Source organism: Salvelinus namaycush, chromosome 21 (genome assembly GCF_016432855.1).
Source record: "Salvelinus namaycush isolate Seneca chromosome 21, SaNama_1.0, whole genome shotgun sequence".
NCBI classification, from domain to species: Eukaryota; Metazoa; Chordata; class Actinopteri; order Salmoniformes; family Salmonidae; genus Salvelinus; species Salvelinus namaycush.
The window spans coordinates 25,672,708-25,696,209 of NC_052327.1; the positions used below are offsets into that span (position 1 = coordinate 25,672,708).

General features: G+C 42.8%; 1 protein-coding gene across 3 annotated transcripts in view; it reads right to left on the reverse strand.

Annotated features, from left to right (window-relative positions):
- The window catches only part of LOC120066243 (guanine nucleotide-binding protein G(o) subunit alpha), a 142,355-nt gene that overhangs the window by 118,292 nt on the left and 561 nt on the right, over positions 1-23,502 (reverse strand). For all 3 annotated transcript variants that reach the window (XM_039017478.1, XM_039017477.1, XM_039017476.1), the window contains exon 2: positions 23,424-23,466. In XM_039017478.1, the coding sequence (XP_038873406.1) occupies positions 23,424-23,466 (43 nt within the window). The remainder of the gene's footprint in view (positions 1-23,423; positions 23,467-23,502) is intronic.

Genomic DNA, 23,502 nt, shown 5'->3' on the forward strand with positions numbered 1-23,502 from the left:
TTTTTGGTTTTTAATCAAATGAAACGAAATGGCAAAAAACTTTTGTTTTTATGTTTATTAATACGAGGGTTACCAGCACAAAAAGCACATATCCTCTCTTGTTCAATGAGCATAAGGGCACTGTGCTTCATGGCTGGATAGGTTGAACATCCACTGACATATTTTTTATAATAGAAAAATAATAGCATGAGAAATAAATACACAATGATTAACGATAACTTGTTTATTACACAGGGTACCAGTACCGAGGCGATGTGCAGGAGTACGAGGTAACTCAGGTAGATATGTACAGTATGTAGGGTAAAGTGACTAATCGATGTGCAGGGGTACGAGGTAACTCAGGTAGATATGTATAGTATGTAGGGTAAAGTGACTAGTCGATGTGCAGGGGTACGAGGTAACTCAGGTAGATATGTATAGTATGTAGGCGTAAAGTGACTAGGAAACAGGATAGATAATAAGCAGTAGCAGCAGCGTATATGATGAGTCAAAAGAGTTGGTGCAAATGGGGGGGGTCAATGCTATTTGGTTAACTATTTAGCAGTCTTTTGGCTTGGGGGTAGAAGCTGTTCAGGGTCCTGTTGGTTCCACACTTGCTGCATCGGTACCATTTTCCGTGCAGTAGCAGAGAGAACAGTGTATGACTTGGGTGGCTGGAGTCTTTGACAATTTTTAGGGCATTCCTCTGACATAGGTCCTGGATGGCAGGGAGTTTGACCCCAGTGATGTACTGGGCCTCACTACCCTGTGTAGCACCTTGCAGTCAGATTCCAAGCGGTTGCCATACCAAGCGGCGATGCAGCCAGTCAAGATGCTCTCAATGGTGCAGCTGTAGAACTTTTTGAGGATCTAAGGACCCATGCTAAATCTTTTCAGCCTCCTGAGGGGGAAGAGGCGTTGTCATGCCTTCTTCACAACTGTGTTGGTGTGTAGACCATGCTAATTTCTTAGAGATGTGAACACAGAGGAACTTAACGCTCTCGACCCTCTCCACTACAGCCCTGTCAATGTGGATGGGGATGTGCTCGGCACTTCCAAATGGAAGGGTAATTGTTTGTCACCTGTAGCTCCATGAAATCAGCCAAAACCAGCTCAATAACTGAATGCAAGGACACACTTCTATCAAATATGCATTTACCTGTATTGTGGATAGACCTAAGCTGCATCTTGAGATCAATAGATTTACTATTCATATAAATTATTACCATTATGTTGTTATGTAGTTAGATTGGTAAAAACAAAGTCAAATTGATTGTATGATTCTATAATGATTCTATATGATTCATTAATGCATACGTGGCTGTCTGAAAAATGGACATACAAATGTTCTAATGTAATGATATTGAATTCAGAAGATGCCCAATGATTGAACAGAGCAGTAGCAGAGTTTATCTGTCTGGATCAAGTGCCATTTTGGGACTGGCTAATACACCTTCTTTTTTGCTGTGGAGAGCTGTTCCTACTAGTCTGATGACAATGAACAGTGACACACCAGGCCTGAGGTGTAGAGGTGCTGGTAGAGGGCAAAGCACTGTGACTCCACGTAGAATTGACTGCCTCTGCATTTACTGCTTCTGCCCCTCAACCCGCCCCGCACTGTCCTCCTCTCCACGCTGTTCCACCTGCATCTGTAATTAACATTAAAAGCAGCTAGAGCTAATTTACAGCCTCCTCCTCCTCGTCGTCCCCCTGGAGGCTATCCGCCGGTGGGAGGGCGTTGCTTGCCACACATGCCAATTTAGCTACCCCACACCTATCTGGCAAAGGTTATTCTGACAACCCAGTAAACACTGTCACAACCTCCTCCAATTAACACTGCTCACAGCAACACCAACTCAAACCAGAACAACTACGTCACTGACTATTACTCAGAGTAGCTAAAGAAGCCGGTCAACACATGGTTACACCATTCTGATTAGACCACACCTGGACTGTCATTTTATCCATGGGAAAGTATGCAATTAGATGTTTCAATTCACACAATGATATAAGAGCTCCGTGTTGTAATGTACGTCAACGTGCGTACCATATAATTAGACTGTGCATGGTTACAGTAGTTAGGTATTGGTTAAATTCAGACATATCACAGATGTGCTCCGGATCACCTGACCTCAGATCAGCTGAGGGGCCCAACACAAACAGCCGTTCCAACAAGGCCCCTTTGTCTGGTCTGTACAGGACCTGACCGGGGATCTGCTGCCTGACACAAACACCTCCCAGACCACAGACAAAGACCCTTTGTTCCCCTGCATGGACCTGACCAGCACATGTACTCACTGACTGGCTGGTTGGTCAGCTCTGGCTCTGCAATCGACGAGTGCATCTGGACCACAGTGAGAAAGGGAGGGAGGGTGGTAGAGAGGGAGAGAGAGTCATAAAGAGAGCAAGGGAGGGTCCAGATGTGAGAGCGAAAGAATCTGAGAAATAGAGAAAGGTTAGAGGCAGAAAGAGCATAAGTGAAGTAGCAGGCTGTCCCAGTGCACTAGCAGTACTGCCATCATTCCCCTCAGTGCACAGACAGAGAGGAGGAGATTTGGGGAATATGCCACATTCCTCTTTTCCAGATACTAATCATGTCCTCCAGGCAGCCCTCCCGGCAGTAGCAACAACAGCAGAGCCAACCAGAGCTTAGTCCCTCTGCCCAGCCCAGCCTTCAACAACCTGTCCTACTCCATCCTGGTACAAGGGCCTTGATTCACACACTGACACATTAACTGTGATACACTAGTGTAGTTGAGTACAGTGGAGAGAGAGAGGACCTCACATTAGCGAAACCCTCACAAGTAGTGCATCTCCTAACTCCATTTATTCTGTAGATGAGTGAGAGCTTATAAAGAAATTGCGTAGGTATACAGTGCATTCGGAAAGTATTCAGACCCCTTAACTTTTCCCACATTTTGTTACGTTACAGCCTTATTCTAAAATAGATTTTCTTTTTCATTCTCCTTATCAATCAACACACAATACCATAATGACCAAGCAAAAACAGGTTCTTTGACATTTTTGCAAATTTAAAAAACTGAAATATCACATTTACATAAGTATTCAGACCCTTTACTCAGTACTTTGTTGAAGCACATTTGGAAGAGATTACAGCCTCGAGTCTTCTTGGGTATGACGCTTTCTCCCATTCTTCTCTGCAGATCCTCTCAGGTTTTGTCAGGTTGGATGGGGAACGTCGCTGCACAGCTATTTTCAGGTCTCTCCAGAGATGTTCGATCAGGTTCAAGTCCGGGCTCTGGCTGGGCCACTCATGGACATTCAGAGACTTATTCCAAAGCCACTCCTGTGTTGTCTTGGCTGTGTGCTTGGGATTGTTGTCCTGTTGGAAGGTGAAACTTCGCCCCAATCTGAGGTCCTGAGCGCTCTAGAGCATATTTTCAACAAGGATCTCTCTGTACTTCTCTCCGTTCATCTGTGCCTCAATCCTGACTAGTATCCCAGTCCCTTCCGGCAAAAAAATCCCCACAGCATAATGCTGCCACCACCATGCTTCACCGTAGGGATGGTGCCAGGTTTCCTCCAGACGTGATGCTTGGCATTCAGGCCAGAGTTCAATCTTGGTTTCATCTTGGTTTCATCAGACCAGAGAATCTTGCTTCTCAGTCTGAGAGTCTTTAGGTGTCTTTTGGCAAACTCCAAGTGGGCTGTCATGAGTCTTTTACTGAGGAGTCACCTCCCTTACCAAGGCCCTTCTCCCCCGATTACTCAGTTTGGCTGGGCGGCCAGCTCTAGGAAGAGTCTTGGTGGTTCCAAACTTCTTCCATTTAAGAATGATGGAGGCCCTTCCCCAGATCTGTGCCTCGACACAATCCTGTCTTGGAGCTCTACGGACAGTTCCTTCAACCTCATGGCTTGGTTTTTGCTCTGACAGGCACTGTCAACTGTGGGACCTTATATAGACAGGTGTGTGCCTTTCCAAATCAAGTCCAATCAATTGAATTTACCACAGGTGGACTCCAATCAAGTTGTAGAAACATGTCAAGGATGATCAATGGAAACAGGATGCACCAGAGCTCAATTTCGAGTCTCGTAGTAAAGGGTCTGAATACTTATGTAAATAAGCATTACTGTTTTTTTTGTGTTTTTTTTTAAATAAATGTGCAAAACGTTCTAAAAAGTTGTTTTCACTTTGTCATTATGGGGTGTTGTGTAGATTAATTTAATCCATTTTAGAATAAGGCTGTAATGTAACCAAATGTGGATAAGGTGAAGGGGTCTGAATACTTTCCGAATGCACTGAATGCCTAAGTTGTACTAGAGCTCTTGGCTACACATCTCACGTGACCTGCAGTTACTCAGGCAGGCACAAGAAAAACATTTGTCCACATAATGAATGCTGATGATTATCATGCGTTATAATGCAGTGCAGATAGACGCAAGGGAACACTCTTCAAGTGAACACAGATTAATATCTCGCTGAAATCCAGTGAGACCATGAATGGCTCAACAGCTTAAGATTCCTTTGAAACAGGGCTTCTCCACCTTCTTCCATCTCAGACCTAATGACATTCCACCAAAAGCCAGGGACCCCACGACAGACCAAATTTTAACAGCAGCGCTAATTTGAAAAATGCTGTAAACTGCTAGAGTTAGCTGAATTCATTGTTGGCCTGAAATGTGAACAAAGATGGCCCCACCGAGGCCCCTTAGGGAAAAGGTTAAGAGGACTCAAGTGGCTGGAAAAATCCCATCCTGAACTCTCCCTAGGTCTGGACGTCTGATGTGATGTGATGATGTGCGGTCCGATGTGATGTCAAATGTGTGTCTACACTGTGCTTAAGCAGTTCAAGCATGGCTATAATTAGACCACACGGTCTTTGCCCTGTGTTTTGCATGTCTCTCTCTCTCTCTATGACGGTAGCTAATGCAAAGTGGATGCAAACCGGGCATGATATGGCAACACAAGGACAGCTATCTAGAGATACTGTATGTTACCATGAGCTTCAGTGTTCTGCAGCGCTGGGTGTCTGTCACTGAACCAGTAAACAAACAACAAACCCATAAGAGAGCTCAGCCAATGTATGGCAGAGCATGGGACTGTTAGATGGTGACTGCGGGTGTGAGACAAACACGTAGGCTACATTCAATTTGTGACTTCCGGTTATGTAACACTTGAGTTACCCCCCCCCCCCCTTCTCTGCCGTCTGAGCCCTAAATGAAACCTGTTCTGGAGGGAAGACAAACCTACGTGCCAGAGGGGATCAGCATCCTCCAACCCCCTACCCCCATCACTCCGGGCCTCACGGTGGGAAAATTACAGTAAGGGTCTGGGAATGGTGCAGCCGGGCCGACTGGCCCTTGTTTGTTCTTGCTCCGGTCAGTCACCTCCAATCACGTCATCAGAGGTGGCTAGACTGGCCCTCTTAACGTGATTAGCATCCCCACGCTAAGTGTGGAAGCAGCACCGAATGAGGAAAAGAGAGACTACAGAGATACAGGGCCCAGAGAGCGAGAGAGCAGCCATAGAGACAGAGAGAAACAGGAGAAAACAGAGAGAGAGGAAACAGAGAGTGAACGAGAGCAGGGCGAGTGTATAATGAGTGTCTAGGAGAAAAGAGAGACTTTCAAGAGATGAGAGCGGACATAGCGCCTGAAACAGATAGAGTAGGCATGGGGGAGTTTCCAGAGCTTAGTGACAAGGATAAGCAGAAGCGGGGTAAGTTCAGTATAGACCAGACTGAGCGTACAGAACAGTGCTTCCCAACCCAGCAGTGTGCCACGCTGCACCTTTTCTTTTCTATGTCAGCTCAGCTTAGCCAGAGATACTATATATAATGACAAGATGGTCTCGTCTCTGCTCTAACAAGGGGAGTCGTTGTCCCAAAGGAGGGAAGGCAGGCGGTCTGCTTATTAAGCAGAATCGGTGTGTTCACGCGTGGACAGATTTTGACGGGAGTGGACCCTCTCGTTTCGCCTCTTCCTCTCTAGCTCAGTTTCCTCTGAAGGCAGATAAAGGGAGTGTCCCTTTCCTAGGCCATCAGGATGAGAACACACACAATACAATTGTATGGTCTTCATTTGTATTGTTCCTCACACATTTCCCTATAGAAATTAGTCATTGAAGTAAATCAGCTCCTACTAAAGCATGCTGGTTGCACACTCCCATGTCTTCACACACAGTCTGCTCTCGACACTGTTCCAAAGCTTGTCATTTTGGCACTACATTGTAGCTCGATTTCAATTCACATTTGGGACTGTCCTGGGGACATTCTATAGAACATTCCACAGTTACATTTGCTATACCCAAGAAAAGGGAACCATCTCCATTGTGTTCAATAAACTGATTCTTTAGCTAGACTTTCTATTAGGAAATAGGCAAACTAAGGTTCATATTATTATGTGACCAAAGTACAGATATGAATGTAGCTGTTATTCAGGCTCATAAATAGATGTAAAACACAACGACGGCTGTAGAACAAAACCTTCAAGTCTGCATATTCAATGAGATCCACAGTGAGTGTTTGTGTCAATACAGCCCAGTTCTATTGATTCTTCTGACAGCAGTAATTCAGTGGAGGGTGCTCTGTGTCTTTGTTGCTCTCCTTTTATCACTGCCTCTGCATCAGAAAGAGCTGACAACAAAACACTGGCCTCTTCAGGTTACCCCGGGAGGGAAGCTAGGGGTTGTTTAACCTACAACATGAACATAATCGCTTTTTCTGATATGAAGAGGAGACAGCTGGTTTAGAAGAAGAAGGTTTAAGTTATGACGTGTGTTCTATACTAAGATGATGGGCACTATGGTATACCACTGTTCATTTTGGCACTCTGTTTTAGATTTAGTCTAGTCTTAGTCATTTTGACTAAAATGTTATTGTCTTAGTACCATTTTTGTCATTTTAGTAGTTACTTAGTCTAGTTATTGTCAAAATGATGAAAACAGTGGGCCATTTTAGTCAACTAAATACATTTTTATTTTTAGTCATATTTTTGTCACATCACATTTTTATTGCCTCATTAACCTATAGTAAACATAAATCACTGACTTCCATGTGCACCAACATACACACAATAGAAAAACTGCTTTCTCATTCACCTTTTAAAGTATTTCACAGTGATTTCTGTACAGCACTTTGAGATATCAGCTGATGTAAGAAGGGCTATATAAATACATTTGATTTGATTTAGACTGTGTAATAGACTGCTGAGATATTTTGTGGAGCAACCTAATCCAGTGATTGTCATGAATTGTGAGTTAACAATAGGGTATTGTTGTTATATTTTACTGTTAAAATAGGACTCCCTGTAATGTCCGATTTCTTTTGTTCAAAAGAGATGAATTTCCCTACATCTTTAAATACATCAATATCATAGGCTAATTTTGGGGCTTATTCAACATGAGGAAGTGAAAACTCAAAACACATTAGCTAGCTCACTAACACAAAATATAATACCCACTGCTAGTAGCCATGTATTAATCCAACAGTAAATATAATGTCCCTTTTTTTTTTGCAGTTGTAGCCCTGCTACCCTATGCACACACAATGGCCGATGTGCAATTGCGCATTTCACGCGCTTCATATCTGAAAGCCATATAAAATATCTCGGTTGTAAAAATAGTTGCTCTTGAGCTCAAATGAAAAGTATACCCACAGAAAGCTGAGAACAACAGGAGTTGTTTCCAAAGCTAGGTACAGTGCCTTCGGAAAGTATGTAGAACCCTTGACTTTCTCCACATGTCTTTACTTTACAGCATTATTCTAAAATGTATTCAATATAATTTTTTCCTCAGCAATCTACACACAATACCCCATAAGGAAAGTCAAAACAGGTTTTTGGACATTTTTGCAAATCTATTAAAAATCGAAAACTGAAATACCTTATTCACATAAGTATTCAGACCCTTTGCTATGAGACTCGAAATTGAGCGCAAGTGGATCATGTTTCCATTCATCATCCTTGAGATGTTTCTACAACTGGATTATAGCCCACCTGTGGTAAATTCAATTGATTGGACATGATTTGGAAAGGCACAGACTTGTCTATATGAGGTCTAAGAAATTGTCCGTAGAGCTCCGATTGTGTCGAGGCACAGATCTGGGGAAGGGTACCAAAAAATATCTGCAGCATTGAAGATCCCCAAGAACACAGTGCCCTCCATCACTCTTAAATGGAAGAAGTTTGGAACCACCAAGAGTCTTCCTAGAGCTGGCCGCCCAGCCAAACTGAGCAATCGGGGGAGAAGGGCCTTGGTCTGGGAGGTGACCAAGATCCCGATGGTCACGCTGACAGAGCTCTAGAGTTCTTCTGTGGAGAGGGGAGAACCTTCCAGAAGGACAACCATCTCTGCAGCACTCCACCAATCAGGCCTTTATGGTAGAGTGGCCGGATGGAAGCCACTCTTCAGTAAAAAACACATGACAGCTCGTTTGGAGTTTGCCAAAAGACACCTAAAGACTCTCAGACCTGAATGCCAAGCATCACGTCTGGAGAAAACCTGGCACCATCCCTACAGTGAAGCATGGTGGTGGCAGCATCAAGCTGTGGGAATTCTTTCAGCGGCAGGGACTGGGAGACTAGCCAGGATCGAGGAAAAGATGAATGGAGCAAAGTACAGAGAGATCCTTGATGAAAACCTGCTCCAGATTCCTCAGGCAGTAATTGCTGCCAAAGGTGTTTCAACAAAGTACTAAGAAAAGGGTCTGAATAGTTATGTAAATGTCATATTTAAGTTTTTTTATTTTTCAAAATGTGCAAACATTTATGAGGCAAATGGTGGTCACACCAGATATTGACTGGGTTTCTAATCCATGCCCCTACTTTTTTTTTAAAGGTATCTGTGACAAACAGATGCATATCTGTATTCCCAGTCGTGAAATCTATAGATTAGGGCCTAATTTATTTATTTAAATTGACTGATTTCTTTACATGAACTGTAACTCAGTAAAATCTTTGAAATTATTGCATGTTTCGTTTATGTTTTTGTTCAGTGTAGTCATAGTTTTTTCTGGGTCTATTTAGTCAGTTATCGTCTCCTTAATTGCCACTGAAAAATATTTTTCACTATTTTAACACTGTGGTATACTGTGGATGTTCTAGGATGACAACACATTGTCAGTGTCGAGATTATTTCACAGAAAACAATAATGTTTTATGAGTTTTGTCAGAGTTTAGAGTGATGAAAAGTAGCTAGCTAACAGCTATGTCACATCTCGTCATTAAGCAAGTTAACAAAAGTGGAGCCGTTGCTATGGATACTCACACACACGGAACGGAGGGGACTGTGCGGGGGACAGATAGAGACTAGCAATTAATGGGTATACTAACTATGCAGGCCTTAAATTTGGCAGAAGCAATTTGGGCCCCGGTACGGTAGGGCCTGAACGTCACAGGCATGGGTAGGGCTCGGCCTAAATGTCATGCCCGTGCAGGGCTTTAGTGTATGTGTGTGTGAGAGCCTGGACCACAGACGGAGGTAAAGAGAACAATTGGGACTGCCTCACACAACAGAGACTGCTAATGAGCAGAACAGAGACCAGAGAACCATGGAGACTAATGCAGACAGATAGGCTGAGGAAATGCTAGACAAACATCTAAAACCTCTCCTACTGTTTTCACTATCAAACTCAGTCATATTTTGAAAGGAGAATAGCGGGGACTGCTGTGATGAACATCACAGTCCAATCAAAGAGGAGGACACATAGTTCATGTGACCAATATAAGCAGAGTCATCAGACTGCTGTACCCTTAGAACTTCAACGATCATGTCAGTTATCCAGGTCTAATACCAACTTAGATATAGGCTATAGCTCCACTTTATGCTGTTAAACTCTAAATGTCAGCAATTCCTTTCCTTTATCCAATCATTTAATAAACTGCTAATACATCCAAACTTGATTTACAAAGCCCCTTACAGCGCCTTGCAAAAGTATTCACCCCCTTGGTATTTTTCCTATTTTGCTGCATTACAACCTGTAATTTAAATTGGTTTTTATTTGGATTTCATGTAATGGACATACACAAAATAATCCAAATTGGTGAAGGGAAATGAAAAAAATTACTTGTTTCAAAAAATTCTAAAAAATAAAAAAACTGAAAAGTGGCGTGTACATATGTATTCACCCTTTTGCTATGTATCCCCTAAATAAGATCTGGTGCAACCAATTACCTTCAGAAGTCACATAACTAGTTAAATAAAGTCCACCTGTGTGCAATCTAAGTGTCACATGATCTGTCACATGATCTCAGTATATATACACCTGTTCTGAAAGGCCCCAGAGTCTGCAACACCACTAAGCAAGGGGCACCACCAAGCAAGCGGTACCATGAAGACCAAGGAGCTCTCCAAACAGGTCAGGGACAAAGTTGTGGAGAAGTACAGATCAAGGTTGTTATAAAAAAATATCAGAAACTTTGAACATCATTAAATCCATTATTAAAAAATGGAAAGAATAGGGCACCACAACAAACCTGCTAAGAGGGGGCCGCCCACCAAAACTCACGGACCTGGCAAGGAGGGCATTAATCAGAGAGGCAACAAAGAGACCAAAGATAACCCTGAAGGAGCTGCAAAGCTCCACAGCATAGATTGGAAACCCTGAAGGAGCTGCAAAGCTCCACAGCGGAGATTGGAGTATCTGTCCATAGGACCACTTTAAGCTATACACTCCACAGAGTTGGGCTTTACGGAAGAGTGGCCAGAAAAAAATAAACAAACATGTTTGGTGTTCGCCAAAAGGCATGTAAGAGACTCCCCAAACATATGGAAGAAGGCACTCTGGTCAGATGAGACTAAAATGTAGCTTTTTGGCCATCAAGGAAAATGCTATGTCTGGCGCAAACCTAACACCTCTCATCCCCCCGAGAACATCATCCCCACAGTGAAGCATGGTGGTGGCAGCATCATGCTGTGGGGATGTTTTTCCTCGGGAGGGACTGGGAAACTGGTCAGAATTTAAGGAATGATGGATGGCGCTAAATACAGGGAAATTCTTGAGGGAAACCTGTTTCAGTCTTCCACAGCTTTGAGACTGGGATGGAGGTTCACCTTCCAGCAGGACAATGGCCCTAAGCATACTGCTGAAGCAACACTTGAGTGGTTTAAGGGAAACATTTAAATGTCTTGGAATGGCCTAGTCAAAGCACAGACCTCAATCCAATTGAGAATCTGTGGTATGACTTAAAGATTGCTGTACACCAGCGGAACCCATCCAACTTGAAAGAGCTGGAGCAGTTTTGCCTTGAAGAATGGGCAAAAATCCCAGTGGCTAGATGTGCCAAGTTTATATAGACATACCCCAAGAGACTTGCAGCTGTAATTGCTGCAAAAGGTGGCTCTACAAAGTATTGACTTTGGGAGGGTGAATAGTTTTGCACACTCAAGTTTCCAGTTTTTTTGTCTTATTTCTTGTTTGTTTCACAATAAAAAATATTTTGCATCTTCAAAGTGGTAGGCATGTTGTGTAAATCAAATGATACAAACTCCCAAAAAATCTATTTTAATTCCAGGTTGTAAGGCAACAAAATAGGAAAAATGCCAAGGAGGTCAATACTTTCGCAAGCCACTGTATGTGCAAGTGATGAATCACGAATATATAAAACTACACACATGCACGCAGTGTCGCACACACATCATCATGGCATGCTTACAAATACAAAACGCCACAGAGAGCCCTCAACAGGGTTGGGGAGTAGCTCATTACACCAGGTTTCCATTCAACCATTTCATGCAGATTAATTACCTGACGCATGAAAAATGTCACGAGGGCTGATGGAAACAGGAAAACAGTTTCTTTGTTTGATATGGTGGGATTTTTTTTTGGTGTCTTTAAAAGTATTATGGAAGGAATGGTGGTGGAAACATCTTCAAAAGCAAACACTGATATAATAACAATTTTTTACTTGGAGTCACACAATATTATGTTGTGTGTTCCTCCCACTACAACTCGGGAAAGCATGCAGTTTATTAGGCTACAAATGAAATGTAAAGTTATGCTGAACTTCACAGGGTGGTGAAGGTTCAAGGTGAGGAGCTTGATGCTCCTTTTCAATAAATATCCACGGTCTTATTCTGGTGACATGATCATCGATGCTTGGCTGCCATTTGACAAGCAAAAACTATCTTGTGTTTATCCATAATAATCTCATCATGTAGGCTACCCTACCCGCTCTGTATCTGAGAGCTGTTGTCTAGAGCACATGTGACAAGACCAGAGTGGGCACATCTGCTAAATGACACAACACTTTTTCTGACAAAACCATCAGTAGAGTTGAAAATGCGATGCCAACCAATTTAGCTAGTTTTTTTTTTCGGGACATGGGAATTTAACTACAAAAGTTGTTTTTATGTGCACTACGTCATCACGCACTTTTATCCGCAATAAGTCAGTTTGATGGAAACGCGTCTCTGGTGGGAAAATACACTTTTTGTTTCATGACAATTTTAAATTCAGAAAGGATGTTTGCGAAAAAATACATAATTACACATTTTTGTTTCCTCAATGACATTCAATTCAGCATTGAAAAAAGGAGCAAGTTTAAGTCTGACTACTGTTATGACACACAAAATGCGTTTGATGGATTATTTTTATCTTCTTCTATTGCTGCTTAAGAGGAAAGTAATCCAAAATAAATCATCCGATTACATTACTGAGTTTGGGTAATCCAAAAGTTATGTTACTGATTACAATTTTGGACAGGTAACTAGTAACTGTAATGGATTACATTTAGAAAGTAACCTACCCAACCCTGGCCCTAGTGGTCAGTTTACCACCTGGACCAACTCTGGACCCATTCTTCCCATACACATGAAATACACAGTCTTTATAAACAGATGGTCCAAACGTTCCTCTCAGAGAGAACGAGGAGAAAGAGATGGAAGAGATAGAGATGCCTGTTCACACATGGCCTACATCTCGACAGACACACACACACACACACACACACACACACACACACACACACACACACACACACACACACACACACACACACACACACACACACACACACACACACACACACACACACACATTCACCTCGGTCTAATACACAGTGCACAATGTATTCCTCTGACCGTTTTCCTTGATAGTAAAGTGTGGCCTAAGCATTAGGTAAAAGAGTCCAGTCCAGTTGGAGTTAGTGTGACATGAGTTTAGTCACTTCCTTCTCACACTGCTAATGATGAGGCAGATGGGTATTGCTGCCTGGACAAAGGTCCAGTTAAGTAGCATAATCACATATCCTTTACTGCATGCACTCTGCTTGGCAAATATTAGCACCCACGCCCACCCACCCACCCTCGCTCGCTCTCTCTCTCTCTGACCCTCTCGATCTCTGTTCACATCTCTCTCTGACACACAGAAAACAAACAAACACAAAGAGAGACATGGTTTCACACCTTTTCGTGAATAGCGTGGTGTGAAAATCAAGCCCATGAACACTTAACACACTAGACGTTGTTCCTCTCAGGTCAGACAAACACACCAATTTATTCTCACACACACGCCAACATTCCAGACATGCTTCCATTGCACCTGCAGCAACATATTATTCTGTATTGTAATCACTGCTGGCTAGAGATTTCACAGTCTTGCATTCTCATCCAATTAAATCCCTCATTAGCTGGGCTTTAAAACTAATGCTCCCCATTCCCCATTCATCTACGCTTCACTAACAAAAAAAAGCTCAGGGTAGCTGTTCTGAAGGTTCATGCCATCTCACCAATTTCCTAATTACCCTCTGGACACACCCCCTCTGCTGCCAACTCACCAAACCTGAACTCACTCTGATAATCATCATTCCTCTCCCTTCCTCAGCTATAAATGCAGTTTATCTCCATTTCCATGTGTCAGTGTTTTTGGTGGCCTACGTGCATGAGTTTAAGTAAGGAGCTGTCCATGTGTTAATAAGATTGCATAATGCTGACTTCCTTGCCTGTATATAGTGAAGTACTGGGACAGTGACACATTTGTTGTTGTTTTGGCTCTGTAATCCAGCATTTTGGACTTGAAATAATACTATGAGGATAACATGGAGACTGTAAGCTTTAATTTGAGGATATTTCCATCCATATTGGGTGAACCATTTAGAAATTACAGCACTTTTTGTACAAAAGTATTAGGACATTCACTTTTGTATTCAAGTAGTAAAAAGTATTTGGTCCCATATTCCTGGCACACAATGACTACATCATGCTTGTGTGACTACAAATTTGTTGGATGCATTTGCTGTCTGTTTTGGTGGTTTCAGATTATTTTGTGCCCAATAGAAATGAATAGTAAATAATGTAGTCTCTGTTTTCTTGTAAATAAGAATAGAACATGTTTCTAAACACTTCTACATTAATGTGGATGCTACCATGATTACGGATAATCCTGAAAGAATCCCTAATGACTGAGAAAGTTAGACGCACATATCATACACCCCCCCCCCCCCCCCCCCCACCCCCCCGACAAAAAAAGATGAATCCCTGTTATTGTGAGAGGTTAGGTTATCATGTCTTGGGGGTATGATATTTGTGCGTCTGTCTTTCTCACTCATCATTATTCACGATTCATTCAGGATAATCCGTAATCATGGTAGCATCCACATTCATGTTGACGTATTTAGAAACATTCTATTCTTACCCTCAAACTAAAGCAGACAGTAAACTTTAACCTCGGTCATTGTATCATTTCAAATCCAAATTGCTGGAGTACAGAGCCAAAACAACAAATGTCACTGTTCCAATACTTTGTGCTCACTGTAAATGTACATTGCCAATTAGACCACTTATATGCCTTAGAATACTTCCTTTGTCTGAATGTATGTGTACAAAACACCTCCCTAATGTCGAGTTGTACCCTCTTTGCCCTCAGAACAGCCTCAATTAATCGGGGCATGGACACTACCATACCACGTTCAAAGCCACTTAAATATTTTGCCTTGCCCATTCACCCTCAATGGCACACATGCACAATCCATGTCTCAAGGCTTACAAATCCTTCTTAAACCTGTCTCCTCCGCTTCATCAACACTGAAGTGGATTTAACAAGTGACATCAATAAGGGATCATAGCTTTCACCTGGTAAGTCTGTCATGGAAAGAGCAGGTGTTCCTAATGTTTTGTACACTCTGTGTGTGGAGATATAGCTCTCTCGGTGATGTCCTTTGTTCCTGTTATACACTTTAACATTATCCTATTAATTATGGCACTTTGCTTTGAATAGCCTAATATGTTGTATCCCCCAGAACCACTACCTCATATCATAACTTGTATCACAAACTTACCTACTGCCTTACAAGCCATAAAATCTTCCTCCTTGCGCCTCTGTGTCCTTGTACTGTGCCTTGTTAATAAATACCCTGAAGGTAAGGAACTTGTCTGTCGGCCCTGCATTAAAGACCAAAATTGGCTAAAGAAAATTGTGATAAATAAAGTATACCAGTTTCATTTAAGGACCAAAACATTGACAGTTGTGCCATACAGGTTGCAAAATAGTGGGGAGGAACATTTCTATGTACTGATTCCATGGCATATGCATTATGAACTGATACACAAAACAATGCCGAATTCAAAACTTGAGTTTTATTTATTGTTATACAAAATTGTTGAAATCTATAGAATCTTTTTTTTTGTGTGTATATATCACACACAAGTATGTGGACACCCCTTCAAATCAGTGGATATTTTATCCACACCCGTTGCTGACAGGTGTATGAAATCGACCACACAGCCATGCAATCTCCATAGACAAACATTGGCAGTATAATGGCTTTAGTGAAGAGCTCAGTTACTTTCAACGTGGCACCGTTATAGGATACCACCTTTCCAACAAGTCAGTTTGTTAAATTTCTGCCCTGCTGGAGCTGTCCGGGTCAACTGTAAGTGCTGTTATTGTGAAGTCAATGTATAGAAGCAACAACCGGCTCAGCCGTGAAGTGGTAGGCCACACAAGCTCACACAACGGGACTGCCAAGTACTGAAGCGTGTAGCGTGTAAAAATTCTGTCCTCTGTTGCAACACTCACTACCGCTTTCAAAACTGCCTCTGGAAGCAACGTCAGCACAAGATTCTTCGTCAGGAGCTTCATGAAATGGGTTTGCATGGTCAAGCAGCCGCACACAAGCCTAAGATGACCATGTGGAAGGCCAAGCGTTGGATGGAGTGGTGTGAATCTCACCGCCATTGTACTCTGGAGCAGTGGAAACGTGTTCTCTGGAGTGATGAACCACGCTTTACCATCTGGCAGTCCGACGGACGAATCTTGCACTGAGAACACTAGCTGCCCCAATGCATAGTGCCAACTGTAAAGTTTGGTGAAGGAAGAATAATGGTCTGGGGCTGTTTTTCCATGGTTCGGGCTAGGCCCCTTAGTTCCAGTGAAGGGAAATCTTAACACTACAGCATACAATGACATTCTAGACGATTCTGTGCTTCCAACTTTATGGCAAAGGTTTGGGGAAGGCCCTTCCCTGTTTCACCATGACAATTCCCCCGTGCACAAAGTGAGGTCCATACAGAAATGGTTTGTCACGAACAGAGCTGTTGCCAGAGAATTGAATGTTCATTTCTCTACCATAAGCCGCCTCAGACATCGTTTTAGAGAACTTGGTAGTATGGCCAACCGGCGTCACAACCGTAGACCACGTGGAGCCCAGGACCTCCACATCCGGCTTCTTCGCCTGCAGGATCTTCTGAGACAAGCCAACTGGACAGCTGATGAAATTGAGGAGTATTTATTTCTGTAATAAAGCACTTTTTGTGCGAAATAAGTTATTCTGATTGGCTGCGCCCCTGCATAGTCATGTGAAATCCATAGATTAGGGCCTAATGAATTTATTTAAATTGACCTATTTCCTTAACTCAGAAATTGTTGAAATTGGTGTGTGTGTGGATATCTATCATCTATAGCTCTATCTCATGACAAAAGTATGTGAACACCTGCTTGTATAACATCTCATTCCAAAATCATGGGCATTAATATGGAGTGGGTCCCCCCCTTTGCTGCTATAACAGCCTCGACTCTTAAACCCCCTCTACGCTCCATTCTATTGATGAACAACATACAATCACTGGAGAACAAACTGAACAAGCTCCGTTCAAGACTATCCTATCAACGGGACCTGGAGAACTGTAATATCCTACATTTCTAGGAGTCGTGGCCAAACAAGGACATGGATTTTTTTATGTATCGGCAGGATCGAACGGCAGCCTCGGGTAAGCTCAAGGGGGTGGTGTCTTTTGTTAACAGCTGGTGCACAAGCTCTAATATTAAGACAGTCTTGAGGTTCTGCTCGCCTAACTTAGAATTAGCTGTAGACTATATTATTTACAAAGAGTTTTCATCTAGATTTTTTGTAGCTTTCTAGTTACCACCACAAACCGATGCACTAAGACCACACTCAATGAGCTGTATAGCAGAGGAGGTTGGTGACTCTAAGACCACACTCAATGAGCTGTATAGCAGAGGAGGTTGGTGGCTCTAAGACCACACTCAATGAGCTGTATAGCAGAGGAGGTTGGTGGCTCTAAGACCACACTCAATGAGCTGTATAGCAGAGGAGGTTGGTTGCACTAAGACCACACTCAATGAGCTGTATAGCAGAGGAGGTTGGTGGCACTAAGACCACACTCAATGAGCTGTATAGCAGAGGAGGTTGGTGGCACTAAGACCACACTCAATGAGCTGTATAGCAGAGGAGGTTGGTGGCTCTAAGACCACACTCAATGAGCTGTATAGCAGAGGAGGTTGGTGGCACTAAGACCACACTCAATGAGCTGTATAGCAGAGGAGGTTGGTTGCACTAAGACCACACTCAATGAGCTGTATAGCAGAGGAGGTTGGTGGCACCTTAATTGGGGAGGACAGACTCGTGGTAATGGCAGTAGCGGAACAGTGGAATGGTATCAAATACATTAATCACATGGTTTCCATGTGTTTGATGCCATTCCATTAGCACCGTTCCAGGCATTATTATGAGCCGTCCTGCCCTCAGAAGCCTCCACTGCTGTATAGGGCCATAAGCAAAAAAGAAAATGATCATCGAGAGCCGGTGCTTCTAGTGACCGGGGATTTTAATGCAGGAAAAATGAAATTGGTCTTACATCAATTCTACCAGCATGTCACCTGTACAATTAGAGGAGACAAAACTGTAGATCACCTTTACGCCACACAAAAACGCATACAAAGCTCTCCCTCACCCTCCATTTGACCATATCCTCCTGATTCCTGCTTACAAGCAAAAACTCAAACAGGAAGTACCAGTGATGGGCTCAATACAGAAGTGGTCCGATGAAGGGGATGCTAAGCAACAGGACTGTTTCGCTAGCACAGACTGGAATATGTTCCCGGGATTCATCCGATGGTATTGAGGAGTTTACCACATCAGTCACCGGTATCATTAATAAGTGCATCAACGATGTCTAACCAGAAGACATGGATTACAGGCAACCTCCGCACTGAGTTTAAGGCTAGAGCTGCCGCTTTCAAGGAGCGGGACACTAATCCGGACGCTTATAAGAAATCCTGCTAAGACATCTGACGAGCCATCAAACAGGCAAGGTGTCAATACAGGACTAAGATCGAATCCTACTACGCCGGTTTTGCCACTCGTCAGATGTGGCAGGACTTGCAAACTATCACGGATTACAAAGGGAAACCCAGTCGCGAGCCTACCAGACAAGCTAAATGTCTTCTATGCTCGCTTCGAGACAAACAACACAACCATGGATGAGAACCAGCTGTTCTGGACGACTGTATGATCACTCTCTCCGTAGCCAATGTGAGTAAGATCTTTAAACAGGTTAACATTCAGACGTGTACTCGGAGCATGAGCCAACCCGCTGGCAAGTGTCTTCACTGACATTTTCAACCTCTCCCTGACCCAGTCTGTAATCCCTACATGTTTCAAGTAGACCACCCTAATCCCTGTGCCCATGAACACCAAGGTTACCTGTCTAAATGACTATTTCCCCTTAGCATCTGTTGCCATGAAATGCTTTGGAAGGCTAGTCATGGCTCACATCTACACTACACAATTATCCCAGACACCCTGGACACACTCCAATTCGCATACCGCTCTAATTTATTTTTACCCATCTACCAATAGGTACTCACTTATGTCATCATGAAGTGCTTTGAGAGACTAGTCAAGGATCATATCACCTCTACCTTACCTGACACCCTAGACCCACTATAATTTGCATACCGCCGCAATAGATCCACAGATGATGCAATCTCTATTGCCCTACACACTGTCCTCTCCCCCCTGGACAAGAGGAACACCTATGTGAGAATGCTGTTCATTGACTACAGCTCAGTGTTCAACACCATAGTAACCTCCAAGCTATGGACCTTGGGACTGATCCTGGGACTGAACACCTCCCTCTACAACTGGATCCTGGGCTTCCTGACAGGCCGCCCCCAGGTGGTGAGAGTAGGCAACAACTTAGCCGCCACACTGACCCTCAACACAGGGGGCCCCTCCTGTACTCCCTGTTCACCCACGACTGCGTGGCCACGCACAATTTCCTTACCCATCATTAAGTTGGCTGACGAGACGACGTTGGTAGGCCTGATCATCGACCACAATGAGACAGCCGATAGAGAGAAGGTCAGAGACCTGGCAGTGAGACCAGCTGATCGTGGACCAAGGAAAACATCAACATGGCTGTACACTCTTAGAAAAAAATGGTTTTAAAAGGGTTATTTGGCTGTCCCCATAGGAGCACCCTTTTGGGTCCCCTCTGTTGAAAGGGTTCTACATGGAACCCAAAGGTTCTACATGGAACCCAAAGGTTCTACATGGAACCAAAAGGGTTCTTCAAAGGGTTATCCTATGGGGACAGCTGAAGAACCCTTTTAGGTTCTATATAGCACCTTTTTTGTAAGAGTAGTGGAGCGGGGCGAGAGCGTCAAGTTCCTCTGTATCCACATCACTAAGGATCTATCATGGTCCACACTCAACAACACAGTCGTGAAGAGGGCACGACAACGCCTCTTCCCCCTTAGTAGGCTAGAAAAGATTTGGCATGGACCCTCAGATCCTCAAAGTTCTACAACTGCACCATTTGAGAGCATCTTGACTGGCTGCATCACCGCTTGGAATGGCAACTGCTCGGCATCTGACTGCAAGGCGCTACAGAGGGTAGTGCGCACGGATCAGTACATCACTGGGGCTGTGCTCCCTGCCATCCAGGACCTAGATACCAGATGGTGTCAGAAGGTCCTAAAAATTGAGACTACAGCCACCCAAAGCATAAACTGTTCTCTCTGCTACTGCATGGCAAGTGGTACCGATGCACCAAGTCTGGAACCAACAGGACCCTGAACAGCTTCTACTCCCAAGTCATAAGAGTGATAAATAGTTAGTTAAATAGTTAACCAAATAGCAACCCGGACTATCTGCATTGACCCTTTTTGCACAAATCTTTTTGACTCCTCACATATGCTGCTGCTACTGTTTTATCTATCCTGTTGCCTAGTCACTTTATTCCTAGTTATATGTATATATCTACCTCAACCTCGTACCCCTGCACATGTTATCGTTACTCAATGTTGGAAAGGGCCCGTAAGTAACCATTTCACTGTTAGTCTACACCTGTTGTTTTACGAAGCATGTGACTAATATAATTGTATTTGGTTAGAGTAGTTACAAAATTGCTTTTAAAACCTTCCCTTATCATTTTTCACTCACTTTTGCATCAAATGCAATTTTGTTTCTTCTTCATAATGAAATTATGTTGCACATGCCACCAATGTACCTATTTACAAAAAACACAATCTCAATCGAATCTGCCGAGGCGACAGCTCTCTTAGCAACACAATGGTGATGCGTGGGTCAGCTGTTTGTTCACCCGCACCCGCCTGTAATTGCTAATAACCCATCGGCAACCGCCCGACTATGTAATGAAGTGAAAATCTGAGGCCCGCACCCGACCCTAACCTGCAAATATAGAAAATACATTGTACGGTCAGATGGTGGAACAATGTTTTGACAGGCCTTTTTAGATGGGCCTAGATGGGTTTCTTCTTATTTCTGACAGTTTGTTAGTCAACTTGACTAGAATTAGATACATGCAGCTTTTCTTCTCTCAATACTTGTTGCTCTAGAAGACTAAATAAACCCTTGCTCACCAGAATGTCATAGATCGATAGAATGAATGCTTCATCTAGTTGACATCGGTAAAGTTTTTATCTTTCATCTCTGCTTCTCTGTAGTCGCAAAGACGTTTAGGGACCAGAGAGAAAATTAAATAACTCAACAAAAAGAAATGGGAAAAAATGTTCGGGTAAAATTTCCAATTTGACTGGTTTTAAGGAAATTATGAGCTGTTAAAATGATCCAACATGTTTTTGATAAGATTTCAGTTCGGCTTGGATTAATATTTTGTGTGATTTTCATTCTCTCAAGATGCTGAAAGAAAGAAATAATATTTCTCCACTCCTGTTCCCGAGTCAATTTAAATTTGGTCTATAATTTTACTGCAAGATATGCTTAGATCTGTTAATATTATATTAAGCTATTTTAGAGGTTATAGACCTACAGTCAGTGTCCAGACTTCAGTTGGGCTGCTATTCCATTTAACCCATCTGAACAGTACAGTTCCCATGATGTGCCATTTTGAAGTCCCAGTCTTGTGACTGTCGAATTTGTATAGCGCCTCACAAGCATTACACATAACATAGCCGGCACCGCCATCATCCTCTTTTACCACTTAAATCTTTCCCAAAAATTAGACTACTGTTCTGGCCCTCCCTTCTATTTATTTTCATCTCTCCATATTACAGCTTTTCTCTAATACTTTTTCTGCCAACATTCACAAAAGCATTTGGCAATTGGTGTGTATTTGCATGCAACAGTTAGGCCCTAAAGCTTAGGCTTAGGCTACGCACTAACAGCAGATACAAATACTGAAAGAAAAACCTAAATGTAGGTTTGAAAGAAAAACCTAAAACCTACAGATATGAATTCAACAAGAATTATAAATGTTATGGATTTTTAATGCAATGTTTTCTCTTTATTCAACCCGCCCACCACCCACCCACCCTTCATCCACACGATATTTCATTACCCTAAACCTCCAGACCCGCTGAAATCACTACAACACAATACGTCATTGAACATCCAGAGATGACCAAAGGTGTGAAATGCCACTCCGGGTTTTCCACCCTTGTTCAGAGAACTTGATCCCAATAACGGAAAGAGTCGAGAATGTCAAAAAAGGGAAACGATTGAGCACAGGCTGAGGGGCGCTGTCCACCACCGAAACCGGCTGAAATTATTCTGCAATAGGTACTTCGATTCATGTGGTAAAAAAGTTTAAACTGAAAAAGTTGTGGTAGCTATTAGATGTTATTTAATCCTAAACAGCAATTACTCAGAAGGTGTCTGAAAATGGCAGTAGCCCTGCAATCACTTGGAAATGTGAGGCGTTTCTTTATCAAATATCTGACAACCAGTCTCATTCCATTCCCTTTCTTTATTATAGACCGTAAACCATAATCAAAACTACGAATGTGCCAATGCCAGTGTAGGCATACACGAACACACGAGTATATTCGAGACAAGATTAATATACAAGTCTAGATGCATATATAAGTCTAGATGCATCCCCACAGCAAACTGAGACCAAGACGCACACTATGTTGGTATACAGTTGAAATAATGACAGCCATTAAAACATTAATCTGACTTCTTAATTAGATTCATGTCTGAAATTGCGTAACGATTGATTTGATTGATTAAAGGCATGTAATTCGGCAAAGAAAGGGTGTTGGCTTAGAGGCAGGCAAATAAAAATGGCCGTGTGAAGTTCCACCCAATTATTCGACCAGATATCCTACATGTGTGTAGGCTATTTGAGAACAATTGAATATCTTCATCAACTATATCGCTTGGGTTTAGTTCACAGAATCAACTAATTTGGCATTGACACCACCCAAACGTTCAAACCAGCAGATATAGCCCACAAAAGGTGTCCAGTTTTAGGCTGTATTCTATACCCCGGTTACATATATAGCCTGGTGGCTATTACACGCTTATTTCTCTACACTTGATAAAGTAGCTCGTACACCGCGAGATCAAATAATGAAGGGCCAGGGGGCATAAATGTGCGATTAAACATGCCACTAAGATTAACTGAGAGAGGGATTCTCGAAACTGGTCAATGCACGGTTTATTGTAGAGACAGACAAGCTCTCAGTGAAAGCCAAAGTGCATTAGCTGTAGGCAAAACAGGTTCCGATTTCAGCACCATTTTTGTGAACAGCTCATCGATATTTACAGCAACGCTGTTGGTGTAAACCAATAAATTACACCAGTAGCTCTTCCCGCCAGTAAAGGTAATAATTACTTTAAAATATGGCGGACCAAATAAGCTTCTGTAGCCTATACTCTTCAATCACAAGCTATAGCCACTGTGTGTGTGTAGCCTCATGCGTAGCCTATCCATCACACACATTCAATGCAAAGAATTGCTAGACCGTGGCACTTACTTCATCTGTTTCACGATGGTACTTTTTCCTGACTCCCCAGCCCCTGGAGGGATGAAAAGAGACAAGGGGCTGTAAAGTA